Below are 19,311 nucleotides of genomic sequence, written 5' to 3'. Positions count from 1 at the left end.
AAAACACTCCTTACCTCTTTTTAAAAAAAATAAAAAAAATTTAGAGTACCCAATTCTTTTTTAGTTCCAATTAAGGGGCAATTTAGCGTGGCCAATCCACCTACCCTACACATTTTTTGGGTTGTGGGGGTGAAACCCACGCAGACACAGGGAGAATGTGCAAACTCCACACGGACAGTGACCCGGGGCTGGGATCGAACCCGGGTCCTCGGCGCTGTGAGGCAGCAGTGCTAACCTCTGCGTCACTGGCTGCCCGTCACTCCTTACCCCTCTGACTGAGCTTTTGGTCACCTGCCCTCCTATCTCATTATGTGGCTTGGTGTCAAATTCTGTCTGAGGACACTACTGAGAAAGACGTTAGAATGTCGTACAATGTTAAAGGCGCTATATAAATGCAGCCAAAAGAGAAAATGCTGGAAAATCTCAGCGGGTCTGGCAGCATCTGTAAGGAGACAAAAGAACTAACGTTCCGAGTCCAGATGACCCTTTGTCAAAGCTAAGAGACATAGAAAGTGGGAGATATTTATACTGTAGGGTGAGGGAATGAAAGATGAGACATAGCCACAGAAACCAAGGGAAGAGAGTGCTAATAGCTACAGAAACCAAGGGGACAGGGTACTAATGGCAGTCCCCAGGGAGAATAAAAGGTGTGAAAGACCAAACGGCAGAGAAACTAAAATCAAAGGGTAAACTGTGACGGATGTAGATGTGGGGGGAGGGGGACAGACATGGGTGGGAGAAAGGTAAAATGAGTAAAAGGGGGAAGCAAAGGAGTGAAAAGGTAAAGAGAGGGGGGATAAGTTAGGGGGGAAAGAGTGGGGGAAAAATATATATAAAGAAAGACGAGAAAGAATTAAAAGGCAAAAGGCAGTTGAACTGAATGGAATGAAAACAAAGGGGTCGAGGTGGGGTAGAGCTAATCATCTGAAGTTGTTGAATTCAGTGTTGAGACCAGAAGGCTGTAGTGTGTGTCATGATATCCACATCAGCATATCATGGTGCAATTACACACACTGATGGACAGGCAGTTGGACCAACCAGCACACGCACAACATCGCAGCCAATCACCAGTGAGAGCACACGCACTATAAAACAGGGAACACCACAGTTCCTGCTCATTCTACCAGGAGATAGCTCAGAGCACAGAGCTCACAGCGTGCCACTCAGACATAGACCGTGCCCTACAGTATAAAGATAGTGATGGGGCTGGGTCCACAGGTTACCTGGTGAAGCAGGGGGGTAGCACCTACCCAAGCCAGTAGTTAGTTGTTATTGTTGATTAGACAATAAAACAGAGTTGTACCATCTACAGCCGTGTTGGATCATTTGTGCATCAGAACACCCAACATGACAGCGTGCCTAACTGGAAGATGAGATGCAGTTGCTCCAGTTTGCGTTGAGCTTCACTGGAACATTGCAGCAGGCCAAGGACAGACATGTGGGCATGGGAGCAGGGTCTTGTGTTAAAACTGCAAGCAACAGGAAGGTCAGGGTCCTGAATGCGCACAGACCGAAGGTGCTCAGCAAAGCGATCACCCGGCCTACGTTTGGTCTCTCCGATATAGCCACAGAAACCAAGGGAGATGTAAATATTCCTACCTCTTACAATCCTATCATTCTCTTCTTCCTGTGTTTTCAATCCCCTTTAGCAACTGAGTCAAAAAATTTTGGGTCCAGTCTAACGATGCCACTAACCCAGTGACCTGGAACTTGGGTGACTCAGTAAATTATGCAAAACGTGAAATTGCTGTTGACTATTCTGCAGCGCGATGGTAACTGGCCGTTTATTATGTCACCAGGTGTTGGAGAGTTTCAAAATCATGGACTACAGCCTGCTGTTGGGAATCCACAACTTGGACCTTGCCATTAGAGAGAAAGAGAAGGAAGCAGAGAACCTCCAGACTGCCTCCGATGGAAAACGCCTAGGAGGACAGAAGGTCTTGTACTCCACAGCCTTGGAATCTATACAGGGTGTGACTAAATCAGGGGAATCAGTTGGAACAGATGATACGTAAGTCCTGTCAATATCCTCTTCTGTAGTTGGCCCATGTTCTCCTTAGTGAAACTAATTACTTTATTAGCAGGTGAGTCATGGGCTTGCAATGCAACTATTTTGCCTTCCATTTGTGGACAGGCACACTGGAATGTAATGGTATGCTATGCTACTGGGTTATTAATTAACAATAACTGACTAATATAATAATAATCTTTATTAGTGTCACATGTAGGCACACATTAGCACTGCAATGAAGTTACTGTGAAAATCCCCTAGTCGCCACACTCCGGCGCCTGTTCGGGTACACAGAGGGAGAATTCAGAATGTCCAAATTACCTAACAGCGCGTCTTTGGACTGGGAGGAAACCGGAGCACCCGGAGGAAACGCACGTAGGCACAGGGAGAACGTGCAGACTCCGCACAGACAGTGACCCAAGCCGGGAATCGAACCCGAGACCCTGGCGCTGTGAAGCAGCAGTGCCAACCACTGTGCTGCCGTGCCGCCCATAATATTCAACCATACAAAAGTTATGGCTGTGTTTAATCACAACTGGAGTCGTACAATTCATTATCTGCTTGGAGTTGGTGTACCAGTCCAGTCCCATAAATTTGATAGGTATATCGGACAAGAACCCCAAACAGCAGTTCAAATGGCACTTGTAAATAAAGTTAACAAACAGGTTACTTGCTTAGTTGCGTAGAGACTTTTGACGGAGAGACTCTTTGAGGAGGAGAACCAGTACACTTTTACTCAACCTAGCAACATTTGGCAAAACGGCTGTTCAGCGTAAAATCCTTCTGTCTTGTCAGATTAAAATCCTATGGCAAACTGTAATCCCACAGACAGACCTGGCAGATTAAAATCCTATGGCAAACTGTAATACTACAGACAGACCTGGCTCCTCCCATTAATTACATCAATATTCAACTCGTGTCACATGACATGCTTAGTTAGGACTAAATACAACCCCTCATACATTATCTACTCTCCAGGAAATTTCCAGGAATCATAACCATGTCCCATTAGCCCCCTATATGTAAACAAGCAAATGGTTAGAATCAATGATGACCTCGCCTTTTATGACTTCTAAATTGTAGCTTTAGCAGGTACACAGACTTAACCTATGTTCTTTAATAATACTGCCACTAATGTAATATATAACCATTTCTACATTCATCACACCTTCCCACCCCGGTTAAAAATAAAAATGAACCAGCTATATGAAAAGGTGGGATCATTTTCCAAAGCCTTTTCAACTTTAAACGCTATTCATTACTAAACACCACTATTACTCTAGATGATACCTAACTCTTCATATTTATGCATCCAAATTTAAACATCTGTAAACTGTAAGAGGTCTTCCTGCTGATTCCCTTATTTCCCCTTTCTTTAGTTTTGCCATTATAATTTTGACCCATAATGGACATGTATCTTTAAGTCAAGCAGCAAAGAGAATGAGGAACTGAGAAGTTGCAACATGGTATATGATCCTGTTGCTTTGGACAGCAAGACTCCGACTTTTCAGCATCCTCGACAGGGGTGGGCCATGGTTCGATTGATTAGTTGGTGGTCAATTTTTCAAAGACCCTCGGAGCTCCTTTAGAATCCTGGGCGCGCATGGAAAAGGTCCTGCTCTCTCTCCCTCTCTCTCTCTCTCTCTCTCTCACACTCTCACTCTCTCTCTCTCTCTCTCTCTCTCTCTCTCTTTCTCTCTTTCTCTCTTTCTCTCTTTCTCTCTCTCTCTCACAAACACTCTCTCTCGGAGCTCTCGCTTTCTCTCTCTTGCTGTGTCTCTCGCGCATTCGTGCTGCCTCGCTCGTGCTCTCGCGCGCTCTCACTCTCTGAAACCTGCTTAAAGACAGCCATCTGAAAGACTTTTTCTTCACCCCTCTCCTGCCCTCTGTTTGTGTCTGTCTTGTGTGTGTTTAGACGGTGGGGGCAAGTTAGAATGGGGGATTAGGAATTAGATAATAGTTAACCAGTTTGTTACATGTTTCATTATAGTTCTTGTTCTAAATTAAAAGCAATTGCGTTTAAATTTTTTTAATTTTAGAATACCAATTCATTTTTTCCATTTGAGCGGCAATTTAGTGTGGCCAATCCACCTAACCTGCTCATCATTGACTTGTGGGGGCGAAACCCACGCAAACACGGGGAGAATGTGCAAACTCCATATGGACAGTGACCCAGAGTCGGGATCGAACCTGGGACCTCAGCGCCGTGAGACAACAGGGCTAACCCACTGCGCCACCGTGCTGCCACTTAAATTTCCAAAGCTGGCGACTGTAATTATTAGGCAGCCAAGGGCCAAGGACTGTACATTTTTCGAAGAATTATTAGTTAATTCAATTGTATTGCGACTCCGGGTAAAGTGGGCACGCACTAGCCCAGGATGTTGCAACATCGTCCTCTGCATTCATTCTTTCCCAAATCTGAATGTTCCATTTTCATACATCTGTCATGATGAAGCACGTATCTGCAATCACCTTTTCTTTTCCTGCAACATGTATAATTTTCACGTTAAATGGTTGCAGCAATAAAATCCATCCACACAGTCTTGGATTTCAATCTTTAAACGTTTCCAATAACATAAATGGATTATGGTCTGTATAAACAATTCTCTCTGATGAATTGTTAGCAGCATAAATGTCAAAATGTTGCAAAGTCACTACCAAACTCAATGGGAGGGATTCTCCAGGGCCTCCGCGATGCTCCGCCTCCGATGGGCGTCATGTATTTCTTTTGAGTAATATTTTGTTTTCTGGAAAAATAACCAAATAAAGGTCTTTCTATACCTTTGTCGTCTCCTTCTAACAGTAGAGCACCAATGCCCATGCCACTCGCATCAATGGCCACCTTAAATTTCTTGTTATAATGTGGTGTTGCCAAAACCGGTGCGGTGCTCAATACCATTTTCAGATTGTCAAGTGCCTCCTGACATTCTGACTTCCAATGAAATTTTAACTTTCAGATTTAAAAGTTCAGTCAATGGAGCAACCACAATATACATTTTCTGCAGAAACCATTCATGCCAAGAAATCTCAGAACCTCTCTTCTTGTTGATGGTACTGTGAACTCGCCAATTGCATTCGTTTTCACATTCAGTGGGGCCATCTAACCATGTCCAACAGTATAGCCTAAGAATGTGACTTGGGCTTTCATAAGTCAAGTTTACCATCAAGACAGTCTCTTGTGGTCGACCGAACAATTCCGTTAAATGTTCTAAATGCTCCTTTCATGTTTGACTGAACACACCAGATCGTCTATGTGCACTGCACAATTATTTAGTCCAGAAATGACCTTGTTGGTTGCTCTTTGGAATGTTGTTCGCGCATTCTTCATTCCGAAAAGCATAAATTAAACTGGTACAGACTGCTTGCCATTTCAAAACCTAAACTTTCTTTTCCCTTTCTGATAAAGGTACTTGCCAGTGTCCTTTAAGTAAGCCTTTTTGGTAATGAACTTTGCTTGTCTCACCTTTTTAATGCAGTCTTCCAAGCGAGGAATAGGATATGAATATGACTTCATAACTGCATTGACTTTCCTATAGTTCACACACATTCATTGCCTTCCATCTGGTGTTGGTACCATCACAATAGGTGAGCTCCAATTGCTGCAACTCACTTCAATTATATTATTCTTGAGCATGCTTTCAATCTCCTTTTCTACCTGTACCAACTTTAGTGGATTGAGTCTACAGTTCTTAGTCCATTTGAACTTGTAGTTTTGTGTCCATGTTCTCGCTCTTCAATATTACTACGAGAAGAGTTAATGCGTCAGTGCTGGCCGTGCCACCTTGGATTTTTTTACTGTGATAGGACGGTCTTGGGACAACATAGCTCCAAAGAGTAGTCACGTTGAGCTGGAAACTCTGCATCTCCCTTCGCAGATGCTGCCCGAATCCTGAGTTTTTCCCAGCCTTTTCTGTTTTCATTTCAGATTTATGGCATCTCTAGTATTTTGCTTTTATAATATAATTTCTTAAAAAGATATCTCAAATTCGTGTCGAGGAAAAGGATGGCTCTGAAATGTCACCAACTCCATAGGCTTACCCTGGAAATTTGTCTTTCTGACTGATTATGCCAATCGAAGTAATTACTTGTTCTGTTTCATAAACGTCACTTAGATTGATTGCCAACCTGTTGCTCGATGAATTGTAGCATCTACCTGGTTGCTCTTTAGCTTATTAAGAACCTAACAGTTCCCGATGAAGCACAGCATGTGTCTGATTGGATCGGATAGTGTTTGTAGAAGACAAACACAAATGATCCCTATCTGAAGATGGTGAACTATGAGAAAGATTAGAGAGTCTAGAAAGTAGAGCGCTCAAGCAGAGGCCCTATCAAGTATTTAATGGTATAGATAAGGTGAGTCCAAAATGTTGCTTAAACGATAAGTCAAGCAAGAATTTCAAGGGAATAAAATGTAAATTTGTAACATATAAACTTGTTTCAAAAGTTTATGACAAAGGTGATAAACATATGGTTTTATTTATCTTTCTTAATAGTCTATGCCAAAGACTATTTTAGAAGGCAGTTCAAAGCTAGGCTGGTTAAGCTATAGGGTTGAAAGGATTGATGGGATGTCTTTATTTTTACTCATTAGCTTTTCTTTTTAACCATGGCTGTTTCTGTCCGTCATAGGCCATTGTACAAAGAGCCTCTCGTATCATCAAGACAGTTATGTGGACAGGGCTGTTTGGTTTTGCAAATGTCTCTGAATTAATGTCAAGGTGGGCTTGGGAGTTCTAGATCAGACTTCAACCTCATTTTCATATATTATGTTAAAATAATTGAATTGGTAGCATAATGGAATTGCCCACCATCCTTGTCGTCCCGATATCAGTGCATTTCCTTTGACTTTGTGTCACGACCTCCTGAGCTAGTGCACGGTCAATTCCAGCTCCACTTGACCCAGAGTCACAACACGAGTGAAATTAGATGTTATTTTAAAATACCCGAGGTCCTTGGCTGAGCCAATAAACTTCAGCACAGATTTTCGATTGATTGCCAAGGCTGGGAAAACTTTGCAAACTCTGGTTTTGTAAAATTTAAGCACCAATAACCTTGTTATGGTAAAGAAACTATCAATAAAAGGATAAAGGATCTTTGCACTAAGATGGCTTCTGATTGACGTCTTTCTGGAGTTCAAGATCTCATTTCGGTATGTCTTCCTTCCAGGCTTGAGATGGTTTTTCTCTGGCAAGGTTGTCTACTTTCTCAGGAGGTTCAAGATCATTTCAAGTTTTTAATAAAGATGTGCCAGGTACTCGCTAGTTTTAGAACAATAAAGCAGTTATTTACAACGAGAGAGAAACTGTTCCTTCTCCTATCGACGTCTAATCACTTCTGCCTGGTTCTCTCGGAAGCATCCCGCAGGAACCAATCACTGACCGTTGTCAAGCAGAACACTGTCCCTGGCCAACCCAAAGGTTGCCAGCCAACCAATCGAACCAATTTCCTCCAAAGCTGTGTTATGGACGCCTGGTCCGCTCTCAACAGTGGCAAATAGGCTGGACCAGAACCATAACTTTTTTAAGTTTTAAGATGGTGCAGAAAGATTGATTCATTCCAGGAGTGATAATATAATAAATAGAGCTTAGTTATTTTAGAAACAAAGTTCATTAAAACAAAACAAAAGAAAACACTATTTAAACTTTTAAACTTCAGCCCTAACAACGGATTGCATGCAGTTTCTTAATCTTAACATGCTGGTTCCCATTAAACAACGCTAACAGAACATGCGGCTTTCATGCCACTTTTACAAGCAGACAAAGGCAATACTTGCATTTACGAAACAATTTTCCTTCTGGTAGGGATATTTGTTTTGAACCCTTTTTCCAAAGCCTGTCTCAATGGCAACTTTCATAACCATCTCGGTCGATTTCCAAAGCATTCACCCCCTGTAACTTTCAAAACAGTATTTTCTCTCTTGCTCTTGCTCTCTCTCAGCTCTGCCGCACCCCCCCCCCCCCCCCCCGACCATGCGAAGGCTCTCTCTCCTGGGGTGTCCAGACGTGAACCCATCAGTGTTATCTTGTCTCCCGTTTATACAAAAGAACAAAGCCATGCTATTGATATGCAACTAACCTCCCGTTGATGAACAAAGAGGCCATCAGACTCTGTAATAGGCTAATAGTTGGTCAGACAGGAGTGCCCTGAATGACAATGGATTTTGAGTTAATCACCCTTGCTGAACCAGGCCATCTTGTGTATTCCTACTAACGTGTTTAAGTCTCAATGGAACAATGTGACTTGTTTAGATGTGGGCGTTTCCCTCTGTGCTAGCCGTTTTTTTCCCTTCAGTCTGTTTAACGCCTAAATTGCCTGCTGCATTGGGGGGTCTCATTTCTGGATCCAATGTCACGCATCTCGCTTGCGTGACAGCTGGTTCTTTAAGATTCACTTGGCGCCGACGAGTCTGTTTTCTGCTCTCCAAATACAAAACCTAGGACCACGCTGTCCTGACTAACAGGTTGCTTCAGCTCGAATTCTCTGCTTAAAGGCACATTTTGATTCTTGGTCAGTGGACCAAAAATAATAAAAGAAAAGAAATGGGAACAAAAGAAATAACAGGATGGACTGTTACACTTGTGTATCTCCTTTGCACGAACAGTGGCCAAACTTTGGCCACCTTGGCACATTCTCTGAAATTTCATTCTTAAGCCCTTCCGCCTTGCTACTATTGTCTGCTTGCCTATTAAAACCTCTTCAAAATCTGTTGTTTCTCGCTGTCTTCTATCACTGTTTGGTATCTATTTGCTCCAGTGTCCAGTGCTTTGGGATGTTTATTACTTTAATGGGACTGTGCAACCCAAGGTGGTATTATGCCCAATTGAGGATGTTGCACACTGACACTGGGTTTGCAGAGTCCGTGTGTCTGTTCCACCATTTAACCAGATCATGGCTGATCTGTAAAAAAGTATAAGTGTTCCATTCCCGAGGCATGTAAGAAATAGGTCTTGCCACCATGAGGGAGCTGTTAATTGTGCACTATTTAATTATACAAGCTATTAAAAAAATGTGAAGCCTAACCTGGCCCGTTGCTCCATTAGCGGTTATCCAGCAACTTACTGTGAATCTGTGCATGACTGTTCAACGAGTAGAGAAAAGTGCTTGAGAAACATTACATTCCGCCTTTAGATTGACCGTGGTGATGGATGGAGCCAGCATGTCCCAAGGACCTTCCTGTGGGCGACGCTGCCTGACCCAGTAGCTTTTGCAACCCTGACACTGAAATATGCTTGATAACGTAGGCATGTTCACCAATAAAACATTGGTGATTGTACTGCTACAAAAAAAAGCTACATTTGTTGTCAAAGTTTTTCATCTTGCGCTCGTTAGGATACTCGCACGATTGCCATGTCAGGGAAATTAACAAATTTATACTTTGTGAGAAGAGAGTGCTGATTGGTTGGCAAGTGAACTCTGGTCTTTAAAAAGTGTCCAGTTTATCTTGCACTGCCCTGGAAGGACAAGGTATCTCAAAAATGGTGAAGCTAGCTGTTTCTCACTGCTACTGTGCAGTAGCAACACGAATGGTATTCATCACTAACAGGAAACTGCAGTCAAACCAAAATTACACTCTGCCCAATGCGGGATATGAATTTCAGTGCCAGAGTGATGCCGGGTATGTAGACTGTGTCCCAATGGCTGGCAGAATGTACCAAACAACATATCCCTACCGCTGTTCACAATGGCCAAGGCACAGCGGTACCCAAACAGCCCACGCTTCCAAAACTCTCAGCACAGTGTCAAACATTAGATTGCGATTTCACAGTTGCTAAATAAGCCTCCGTGTGCTCTCTGTGGAGCATTTACGTGTACTGGAAGCTAAATATATTAGTACACAGGGCTGTGTTCTTTGCAGTCAGAAAGAACATGTACACACTTTGCACCTGTTCCAGCTAAGCAGAATAAATGATAGCCATTCACTGGTTCATTTCTCAGGGCAATGCGTTCACAACAGTCAAGCTGTCTGGTTTAAATTTCAATCAGTTCTTTAAGCAGTTAACTATCAATCACCATCAACTGGTGCATTCTTCATGGCAACGTCTACCAATCACAGTCCACTTGCCAACCATTTAGCACTCTCTTCTCGTACGGTATAAATGTATTGATTTCCCTTGCGTTGTATTCTTGCAATTGTCCTGATGATTGCAAGATGAAAAGTTTTGACAAAAAAATGTATTTTCTTTCAGCAATATTCCAATTTTATACCACTGGACAACTAATGACAATTTAACCCAGAGTTCATGCTTTCCTGGTAACTCTATTGTAGATCCGAGGATTCCTTGGGAATAATTGCTTGGGAGTATTTTTTTTTAAATAAATCTGGAGTACCTAATTTTTTTTCCAATTAAGAGGCAATTTAGCGTGGCCAATCCACCTACCCTGCATATCTTTGGGGTTGTGGGGGTGAGACCCACGCAAAGACGGGGAGAATGTGCAAGCTCCACACAGACGCTGGGGAGTAATTCCAACTGTGAGTGACAGACAGGGAGTGAGACTGATCCGGCCATTGTCCATCTTAACTTCTCCATCCAGACTTTCTGTCAACTATTTGGAGCCGTTATTTATGTTTTCCTCTTATTATTTTTCCTCTTGTTCCAGAATGGGTGGCATACCAGCCAAAAATAGTAAAGGAGAAAGAGTTCTACTTTACATGGCCATTATCGATATTCTACAGTCTTACAGGTATTGACCTCTTGCAAAGAAAATTGTTTTTCTTCTGTGGGTTCTGTTTGTGTTTCCATTGTCCCAGTCTGGCCATTAACACTGGTGAAAACAGCTACAATTTGGTTATTGACTATTCGTGTTTTCCAATTGTAATATTTAGTGATCAACCTCTGGCGCAATGTACTAAACTTTTTGAGTTTACATATTCAAAACAGCAAATTGTTGTTGCAATTAATTTCAGCTTTCCAGTACTTAACTAATTTATTTCTCCTCCGACAGGTTCATTAAGAAGCTGGAACACTCGTGGAAAGCTCTCGTCTACGATGGAGTATGTTTAGGTTTCACTTATCTTTATGACCAAGTAGCGTTAAGTGAAAAGGTGTAATTGCTAAATGTATTAAACAGCAGAGACAATGGGAAAGTGTCCCACGTGGGAATGGGAACGTCGAAGAAAGCACTCGGCATAATTTGGTGTAAATTAGTAAGACTTTGAAGGCGAAAGGGTGGCATGTGGCGCAGTGGTTACCACTGGGACTGCGGCGCTGAGGACCCGGGTTCTAATCCCGGCCCTGGGTCACTGTCCGTGTGGAGTTTGAACATTCTCCCCGTGTCTGTGTGGGTTTCACCCCCACAGCCCAAAGATGCGCAGGGTAGGTGGATTGGCCACGCTAAATTGCCCCTTAATTGGGGGGGGGGGGGGGAGGAAATTGGGTACTCTAAATTTATTTCAAAAGCGAATATGAAAGCGAAGCATTCTCCGAGCAGTAGACACATGAATGTGGCAGGTTTATAATTACGTTGGATAGATTTTTCTTCAGCCCACCTTGTCTGTGCTCCCCCTGGCCCTCTATTCATCCCTAGTCTATCTCACTCTATCAGCATGTCCTTCTATTCCTTTCTCTCTCGTGTTTATCCAGCTTCCCCTTCAGTGCAACTACAACTATTCATCTTGACCACACCCTGCGATAGCGAGTTCCACATTCTCACCGCTCTCTGGGTTAAGAGATTTCTCCTGAATCATAGAAGGTTTACAGCACAGAAGGAGGCCATTCAGCCCATTGTGACCATGCGAATCTGAGGATACGCGGGTTCCTTTTCTAGTCCCACCTTCCTGCACCCGCTCCATAGTCCTGTAGCTTACAGCACTTAAGGTGGCGATCCAGGTACTTTTTAAAAGAGTTTAGGCTCTCTGCCTCCACCACCAACTCAGACAGCGAATTCCAGACTCTCACCACCCTCTGCGGGGGAAAAAAAAAGTTCTTCCTCGTGTCCCCTCTACACCTTCTGTCACCTATCTTGAATCTCTGGCCCCTGGTTCTTGAATTGCCCACCAAGGGAAACAATTTTATTCTGTCCACCCTATCTCTTCCCCCTCATTCCTCCCCCTCATTCTCGATATTATGACCATCTTTGTGACCTATAAGCAAACTGCTTCATGCTTGGGAAGGATATCCTGCAAGGTGAAATGGTTTAAGTTCTAGTTAGCCCCGTGTGTGGATCTTTTTAACGTGTTCATGTTTATATCATCCAGTTTGCTGCTTTCTGATCTGCAGTCTTTGTAGGATTGTGATTTGTGGGGGTCGCCGTCTTCAGTTGTTTAAAATGTCATACGAGTTTTATTTTTTACTTCTGATTAAGACCAGCCACCACCTTCAAAGATTCTGGTGAAAATGTTGGCTTGAGTAACAAGTGGAATATTCCATTCCACTCATCATCTTCTCCTTAAAATAACCGACCACAGAAGCTTTCGCATGATGTTAAATGCGATGGTGATGGTGATGGACTCTCGCTGCATTCGCTATTAGGAACCTTCGTGCATTCATACCACATCCAGGCCCGCATTGTTTATATTCCTGTGTCATTGAAAATACACAGATTGTCCGTGTAAAAACAGGCCATTTGGAGAAGCTGTCTGCGTTTAATAAATATTCTATTCTGGTGTTCCAGGTAACTAGTTAGTGCTTCAATCGAGGCTATTCTCGGTGTGCATCTTCCATTAAGAGCAAATAGAATGTGGAGCAGTTTTACGCTCCGATATTATCAAGATTGTAATCTAGTAATTTGTAGCTCGGGACTTAAGCTTCATGATTCAAATAAAGGAAATTGAGATTCAGAAACAGGTAAAGAATTGGTTCCAATCAGTGCAGGTGATGACATTGAGAATAGAATGGAAGACCGTTCTGACAGCCAGAGTATAAATGCTATTTATTGATGTAATCTGTTTAAAAATGCCATTAAAAGTAATTCATAGTACCACATCTCTCAACTATATTGTTTGGCACTAGAGTTTAACCATTCAGATTTAAAGGTTCATTAACACAGTACACTGGAGCACAAACCCCAAATGCCATGGAATAGGAGGACAGGTGTTCAGTTTACCCCTTTCCTGATGTCTGTTGTGACAGCGTCTCACAAAGAATGGGGGAAGGTGGGCGGGCATGTCCTGCTGTGGTGAGATGACTGATGGTCATCGATTGGGAAATGCAGGAGGCTTGAGCAGAGTGCAAGAAACCTGGAGCCAAGCAGACTGTAAAAAGTGACTTAATGTGTGCAATTTTCCCCCTGCGCAGAGCTAGAATGTACCTATGCGGTGCTTAAGTTTGCCGCCATGCAATCCATTTCTTTGCCATAATCTAGGGGCAATCTCGTGAGCCGTATTGTGGTGGGACGTGTGCCATTCATTTTTTACAAACCCCTTTTATCTTTCCATAGGACTCCGTGTCAGTCCACAGGCCAGGATTCTATGCTGATCGGTTTTTGAAGTTCATGAGCAGTCGAGTATTTAAGAAGACCTTGTGTGAGTATCAGGAACTATTTGTTGTTTCATTGTTGTCTTCCTTCTTTAAATATTCTGGCAAGTGCTGAATGTATTTTACGGCAAAAAATCGTCCACCGCAGAATCATAGAATTTACAGTGCAGCAGGAGGCCATTCGGCCCATCGAGTCTGCACCGGCTCTTGGAAAGAGCACCCCACTTAAGCCCACACCACCACCCTAGCCCCATAACCCAGTAACCCCACCTAACCTTTGGACACGTAAAGGCAATTTATCATGGCCAATCCACCTAATCTGCACATCTTTGGACTGTGGGAGGAAACCGGAGCACCCGGAGGAAACGGGAAGGAGGCTATTTGGCCCATCATGGCTGGGCTAGCCCCGTAAAAGAACGAACCAGTTAGTCCCACTCTTCTCTTTCACCATAGATATGGAAATGCTTACTTTTCAAATATTTATCTATATTGCTTCCACCAGCCTTTCAGGGATCACATTCTAGATCATAGAATCATAGAATTTACAGTGCAGAAGGAGGCCATTCAGCCCATCGCGTCTGCACCGGCCCCTGAAAAGAGCACTCCACCTCCACCCTATCCCAGTAACCCCACCTAATCGTTTTTGAACATTAAAGGCAATTTATCATGGCCATTCCACCTACCCTGCATATCTTTGGACTGTGGGAGGAAACCGGAGCTCCCGGAGGAAACCCACGCGCACACGGGGAGAACGTGCAGACTCCGCACAGACAGTGACCCAAGCGGGAATGGAACCTGGGACCCTGGAGCTGTGAAACAACTGTGCTAACCACTGTGCTACCATGCTGCCACGAATCATCAGGCCCCATTGAGTAAATACAAATTCTTCTCATCTCTCCTCTAGTTATTTACCTTCAATCTGTAAAATGAAACCAAAATTCTGCTGTTAATCTGACATAAAAAGCGTCTGTGGCGAGGGAAACCGAGTTGGCACTTAATATAACTGTTCTTTGAAGCTGGAACTTCATCCTGAAGATGAGTGTGTCAACTCTGCAGACTCGATGGGCCGAGTGGCCTCATTCTGCTCCTACGTCTTATGGTCTCCGCAAATGCTGCTGGACCGGCTGAGACTTTCCAGCATTTATTGCTTTTATTTTGGACCTTAAATCTATAACTACTGACCCTTCTGCCAGCGCAAACCGTTTCTCCTTCCCGATTCAATCAAAACCCTTGATCATTTTGAACACCTGGGGAGGCAGTGGCCGAGCGGTATTGTCGCTGGACTAATAATGCCGAGACCCCGAGTCATGCCCCGGGAACCCGGGTTCGAACCCCGCCATGGCAGATGGTGACATTTTAATTAAATAAAAATCTGGAATTTAAAGTTGAAAGCTGACCATTGTCGATAGTTGTTTAAAAACCCCCATCTGGTTCACTATATCCTTTGGGGCAGCAAACCCTAACCCTTACCCGGTCTGGCCTGCATGTGACTCCAGACCCACGGCAATGTGATTGACTCTTAAATACCCTCGGGGATGGGCATTAAATCCATTCTGACGCCCACATCTCATCAACGAGTTTTTAAAAAATATATTTTTACTCTCCTTTTTCACATTTTCATCAAATATACACCCACCAACAAAAAATCAACAATAACAAATACAATAGCAATCCCCTGGCCAACAATCCCTTTATCCCACCCACCCCCAAACAACCCCCAACATTTTAAATACAGAACACAAAAGAAAGAGAATCAAGAATCCACCATCATCCCATCCATAATCGCCAATAATTTAAACATTCCAAGACCCGCCCCTCCCTAACGTTCGATGTCATCCAATTCTTGAAAATGCATGATAAACCAAGCCCATGAGTTGTAGAACCTTTCCATCCTGCCCCTCAACTCGAGCTTTACTTTCTCGTGTGTCAGGAACTCCAGCAGGTCCCCCCCCCCCCGCCACGCCAAGGCACAGGGCAGAGAAGTCGACCTCCACCCCAACAGGACCCGCCTTCGGGCAATCAACGAGGCGAAGGCTACGACATCTGCCTCCGCACCCGCTTTCAACCTCGGCCGATCCGACACCCCGGATATGCTTCTCGGGGACCTGCTTTGCACCTCACGTGCACCACCTTCGGGATTACCCTGAAGAACTCCCTCCAGTACCCATCCCGTTTTGGACAGGACCAAAACATATGAACGCGATTTGCGGGGCTTCTCCATCATAAGAGGTTTTTTAAAATCAGTCCTTCACTTCCCTGTTGCAAGAACGATCCCTGCTTCTCTGAAGTTATTTTTATTATCCACTAATTTGGAAGACGTTGCGATTCCGTAGGTTCAATTGCGGGTTGACCGGGCTCTATGACTGGGACTAAGTTATATTGCCAAAATGAACCATACTGATACTGTGCATAAAGAGGAGACCGGGTATGCTGTGCATTTATCCTATCCTTATACGTTCCACGTGCAGCTAATGGATGGCTTTCCATAAGGGCTTAAGTTTGATTAAAGAATACAACTTTGTTGTAACATCAATATCTTTGATTAATGGAGGATATCTTGGAAATGCCGTCTGTCTGTGTAACTATTCTAACAAGTGGAAGGTGTTAACGTAGCCCCACTGCTGATGTAGCCAAATCTGAAAAGTGAGCTGGATAGATTTTTGTTAGTAATAGAATCTGGACAAGTTAAGGTATGGATCAGTCATTATCTAACTGAATGACTGACTGACTGGTTTTCTTTAGATTTACCCACTGGCACAACACCATTTTCTTTCAGCGCTTGACATCTAGAATGCAAGTGCCGGACCAGTGACTGTTCGCTGTCTAGTGAGGTCCGGATCCCAGCCATACGTATGGGTTAGTCGCTGGGCGGTCACTGGGCACTTCCACCCTGAATAAGAAGGGAAATGTGAGGCAAATGATAACTGGATCCCTGTCACTCCCAAGAAAAGATGATCACGAATATTCGTGTCGATTGATGGGGCCTGACACACATCGGGGAATTCTGGTGTGGCCCTTGCAGCCTCGAAAGGGAACGGGGAGTAAAGAACAATTTCGTAGGAGGGATGAAGATAGCTTTATCTTGGCAAATAAATAGTTTTGAGATAACTGTGGTTTCCAGTTGACATGCCAAGTGTTACACAGAAGTAGGAAATGGAAACGGCACAGTGGGGCATTAAGAGGTGTTCCTCAGGGGGACTTTGATGGGAGCAGCAAATTTGAGAGGCAGAGAAAACCAAACATTGGCTAGTGTGCAACAAAGATGCAAGCTTACTCTTAGGTTATAGAACAGCGCAGTACAGGCCCTTCTATTATTTAATTACTATGGGCGGCACGGTGGCGCAGAGGTTAGCACTGCGGCCTCATGGCACCAAGGACCCGGGTTTGATCCCGGCCCCGGGTCACTGTCCGTGTGGAGTTTGCACATTCTCCCCGTGTCTGCGTGGGTCTCACCCCCACAAACCAAAAGGATGTGCAGGCTAGGTGGATTTGCCACGCTAAATTGCCCCTTAAGTGTAAAAAATGAATTGGGTATCCAATGACTGGTCTTGTTTCAAACCTCCACATGGTTGGATTGCCATTGTATTCCTACCTGTGTAAACAATTTCCTACACCCAGTTAATTAGATTTTACAAAGAAAGTCATGTGGAACTGTACCAGGCGGGAGCCAAAAAATGGCAGCAATGCTGTCTCCTCTCAAAGAGGAAAGTATTCAATGCTGCCTTATAGTGGAATTAATTTATGTATTTAAGTAATTCTGTCTTTCAAATGAAATTGCACAGTTGTCCTGTTTTATACTGGGGCGGCACGGTAGCACGGTGGTTAGCACTGTTGCTTCACAGCGCCATGAACCCGGGTTCGATTCCTGGCTTGGGTCACTGTCTGTGCGGAGTCTGCAAGTTCTCCCCATGCCTGTGTGGGTTTCCTCCGGGTGCTCCGGTTTCCTCCCACAAGTCCTGAAATATGTGCTTGTTAGGTAATTTGGACATTCTGAATTCTCCCTCCGTGTACCCGAACAGGCGCCGGAGTGTGGCGACTAGGGAATTTTCACAGTAACTTCCATTGCAGTGTTAATGTAAGCCTACTTGTGACACTAATAAATATTTATTATTATTACTGACACAGCTTTGCGGCCGTCTCCTTCGAAGAAGGCTCGTAATTCCATTCCGGCTATTAAATACATAGGACAGGAAGTCTTGTCCTCTGGACCAATGCTCGATGCGACTGAGGGAAAGCACGAGCTGCTATCTGGAACCAGGAGCTATTGTAGCCTTGATGGAGAAGGTAATGCATGGAACTTAAGTTTGAGTTAGTGACATGGGCTGTAACTTCCTTGGAAAGGCAATCAGTGTCGGATTGGCTCTCTCTACCCACTCACCTGCGCCACATTTATCTTGTGCCTGTCTCGCCCAACCTTCCTGACTCCGGCTGGGTGAGGTGCGGGCAGAGCAGCTGTCTCCGAAGCCCAGCGTCGAAGTGGAAGAGACTCGGAGTGAATTAAGGCCATGCTCCCTTTGTTAGAACACTAGCTGCAGTAAAGCAAGTAAGTTTAAAGGTCTGAAAATAACAGGCCAGAAAGATGGTAAGCGTCTAAGGAAAACATGAGGTTCCAGGGAGCGGGGGGTCAGTTTGTGAGGTGGTCCAACCGGGTTGGGAGAATTGAGTCGGGTTGGGGGTGACGTGGAGGGGGGTGGGTTGGTCCAGTCGGGTCAAGGGGTCGGGTGCGAGGGTCCAGCCAGGTCTGGAGGGGGTGTTGCAGGGGTCCAATCAGGTCAGGGGGTCTGCTCGGGAGCGGGGGATCTGGGCAGGAGGGATGGGCCCTGTCGGGAGCGGCAAGGGGCAAGGATCCAGTCAGGTTGGGGTACTTTGAGACAATTGCCGTGCAAATGCTTACCCGGGACGTTTGGAGAGGGATTCCCCTGCGCATGTTTGGGGTACACCCGCCCCCCCCCCCCCCCCCCCGCCAAATCTGACGCTGGAGCGCCAGAAAGTTACGGCCCAATATTTGTTACTGAGAGTTCATGATGCAAGATTAATGTGCAACTTCTCTCCCCTTGTAAAGGAAGGTGCTAACTGTTTAATCCTCTTTGCAACCAGAATTTCGATTCTGAATTTGTCTTTGTAGGAGCATTGCAAGCTTAGTCTTAAAATATTCTGTACGTTTTTAATCAAAACTCCCTTGGTTAATTCAAACATTGGAAATGCTCCTGCATGAAGTCGTCACGTATCAGTCATTTTAACACCTACTTTGAACTTTCAGGCAATGGTTTTCTTTCACTGAAAATAAGGGCATTCTAGGACGTTTGTCTGTAAACATTTTATATTTGAATACCAGCTTGTAATCTCACTGAGCTTGTAAATGATCTGCCTCTTATCAAAGATTTCCATGGTATTGGGTGAGGTCAGAAGCTGTGCGTGTTCAAGGGCGTGTAGCCATCGACTTTCGACTGACATAAATTGACGACTCAAGTTTATTTTTTTAAAACACTGGCCAGAACTTTACAGTCCCGCCCACGATGGGAACCTTTGTGGGTGGGAACAGATCAGTTGGAGAGGCAGCGAAAAGTCCATTGACAAGAGGCTAGATTTTTTTTTTAAAAACACTTCCCCATGTTGCATTCCGTCGGACCTATATTAGAAGGAATTAGAAGGAAAATGGAGCCCTATAAATCCAATTAGTCCCGAAGCCCCTGCCCCTTTCCCATGGCCCTCCAATATTTTCCTGCACAAGCATTTATCTAATTCCCTTTTGAAAGATATTGTCAAATCTGCTTCCACTGTCGTTTCGGACAGTGCAGATCACACCAACTCGCTGCGCAATTCATAGATTATCATAGAATTTACAGTGCAGAAGGAGGCCATTCGGCCCATCGAGTCTGCACCGGC

At 44.3% G+C, this 19,311-nt stretch overlaps 1 protein-coding gene across 10 annotated transcripts in view; it reads left to right on the top strand.

Moving 5' to 3' along the window:
* The window catches only part of LOC140429889 (phosphatidylinositol 4-phosphate 5-kinase type-1 beta-like), a 193,323-nt gene that overhangs the window by 133,924 nt on the left and 40,088 nt on the right, over positions 1-19,311 (top strand). For all 10 annotated transcript variants that reach the window (XM_072517420.1, XM_072517419.1, XM_072517411.1 and 7 more), the window contains 5 exons: positions 1,800-2,011; positions 10,610-10,693; positions 10,955-11,003; positions 13,388-13,472; positions 17,551-17,709. In XM_072517420.1, the coding sequence (XP_072373521.1) occupies positions 1,800-2,011; positions 10,610-10,693; positions 10,955-11,003; positions 13,388-13,472; positions 17,551-17,709 (589 nt within the window). The remainder of the gene's footprint in view (positions 1-1,799; positions 2,012-10,609; positions 10,694-10,954; positions 11,004-13,387; positions 13,473-17,550; positions 17,710-19,311) is intronic.

Source organism: Scyliorhinus torazame, chromosome 9, assembly GCF_047496885.1.
Source record: "Scyliorhinus torazame isolate Kashiwa2021f chromosome 9, sScyTor2.1, whole genome shotgun sequence".
Lineage (NCBI taxonomy): Eukaryota > Metazoa > Chordata > Chondrichthyes > Carcharhiniformes > Scyliorhinidae > Scyliorhinus > Scyliorhinus torazame.
This window is presented reverse-complemented; position numbering and strand designations above follow the sequence as displayed.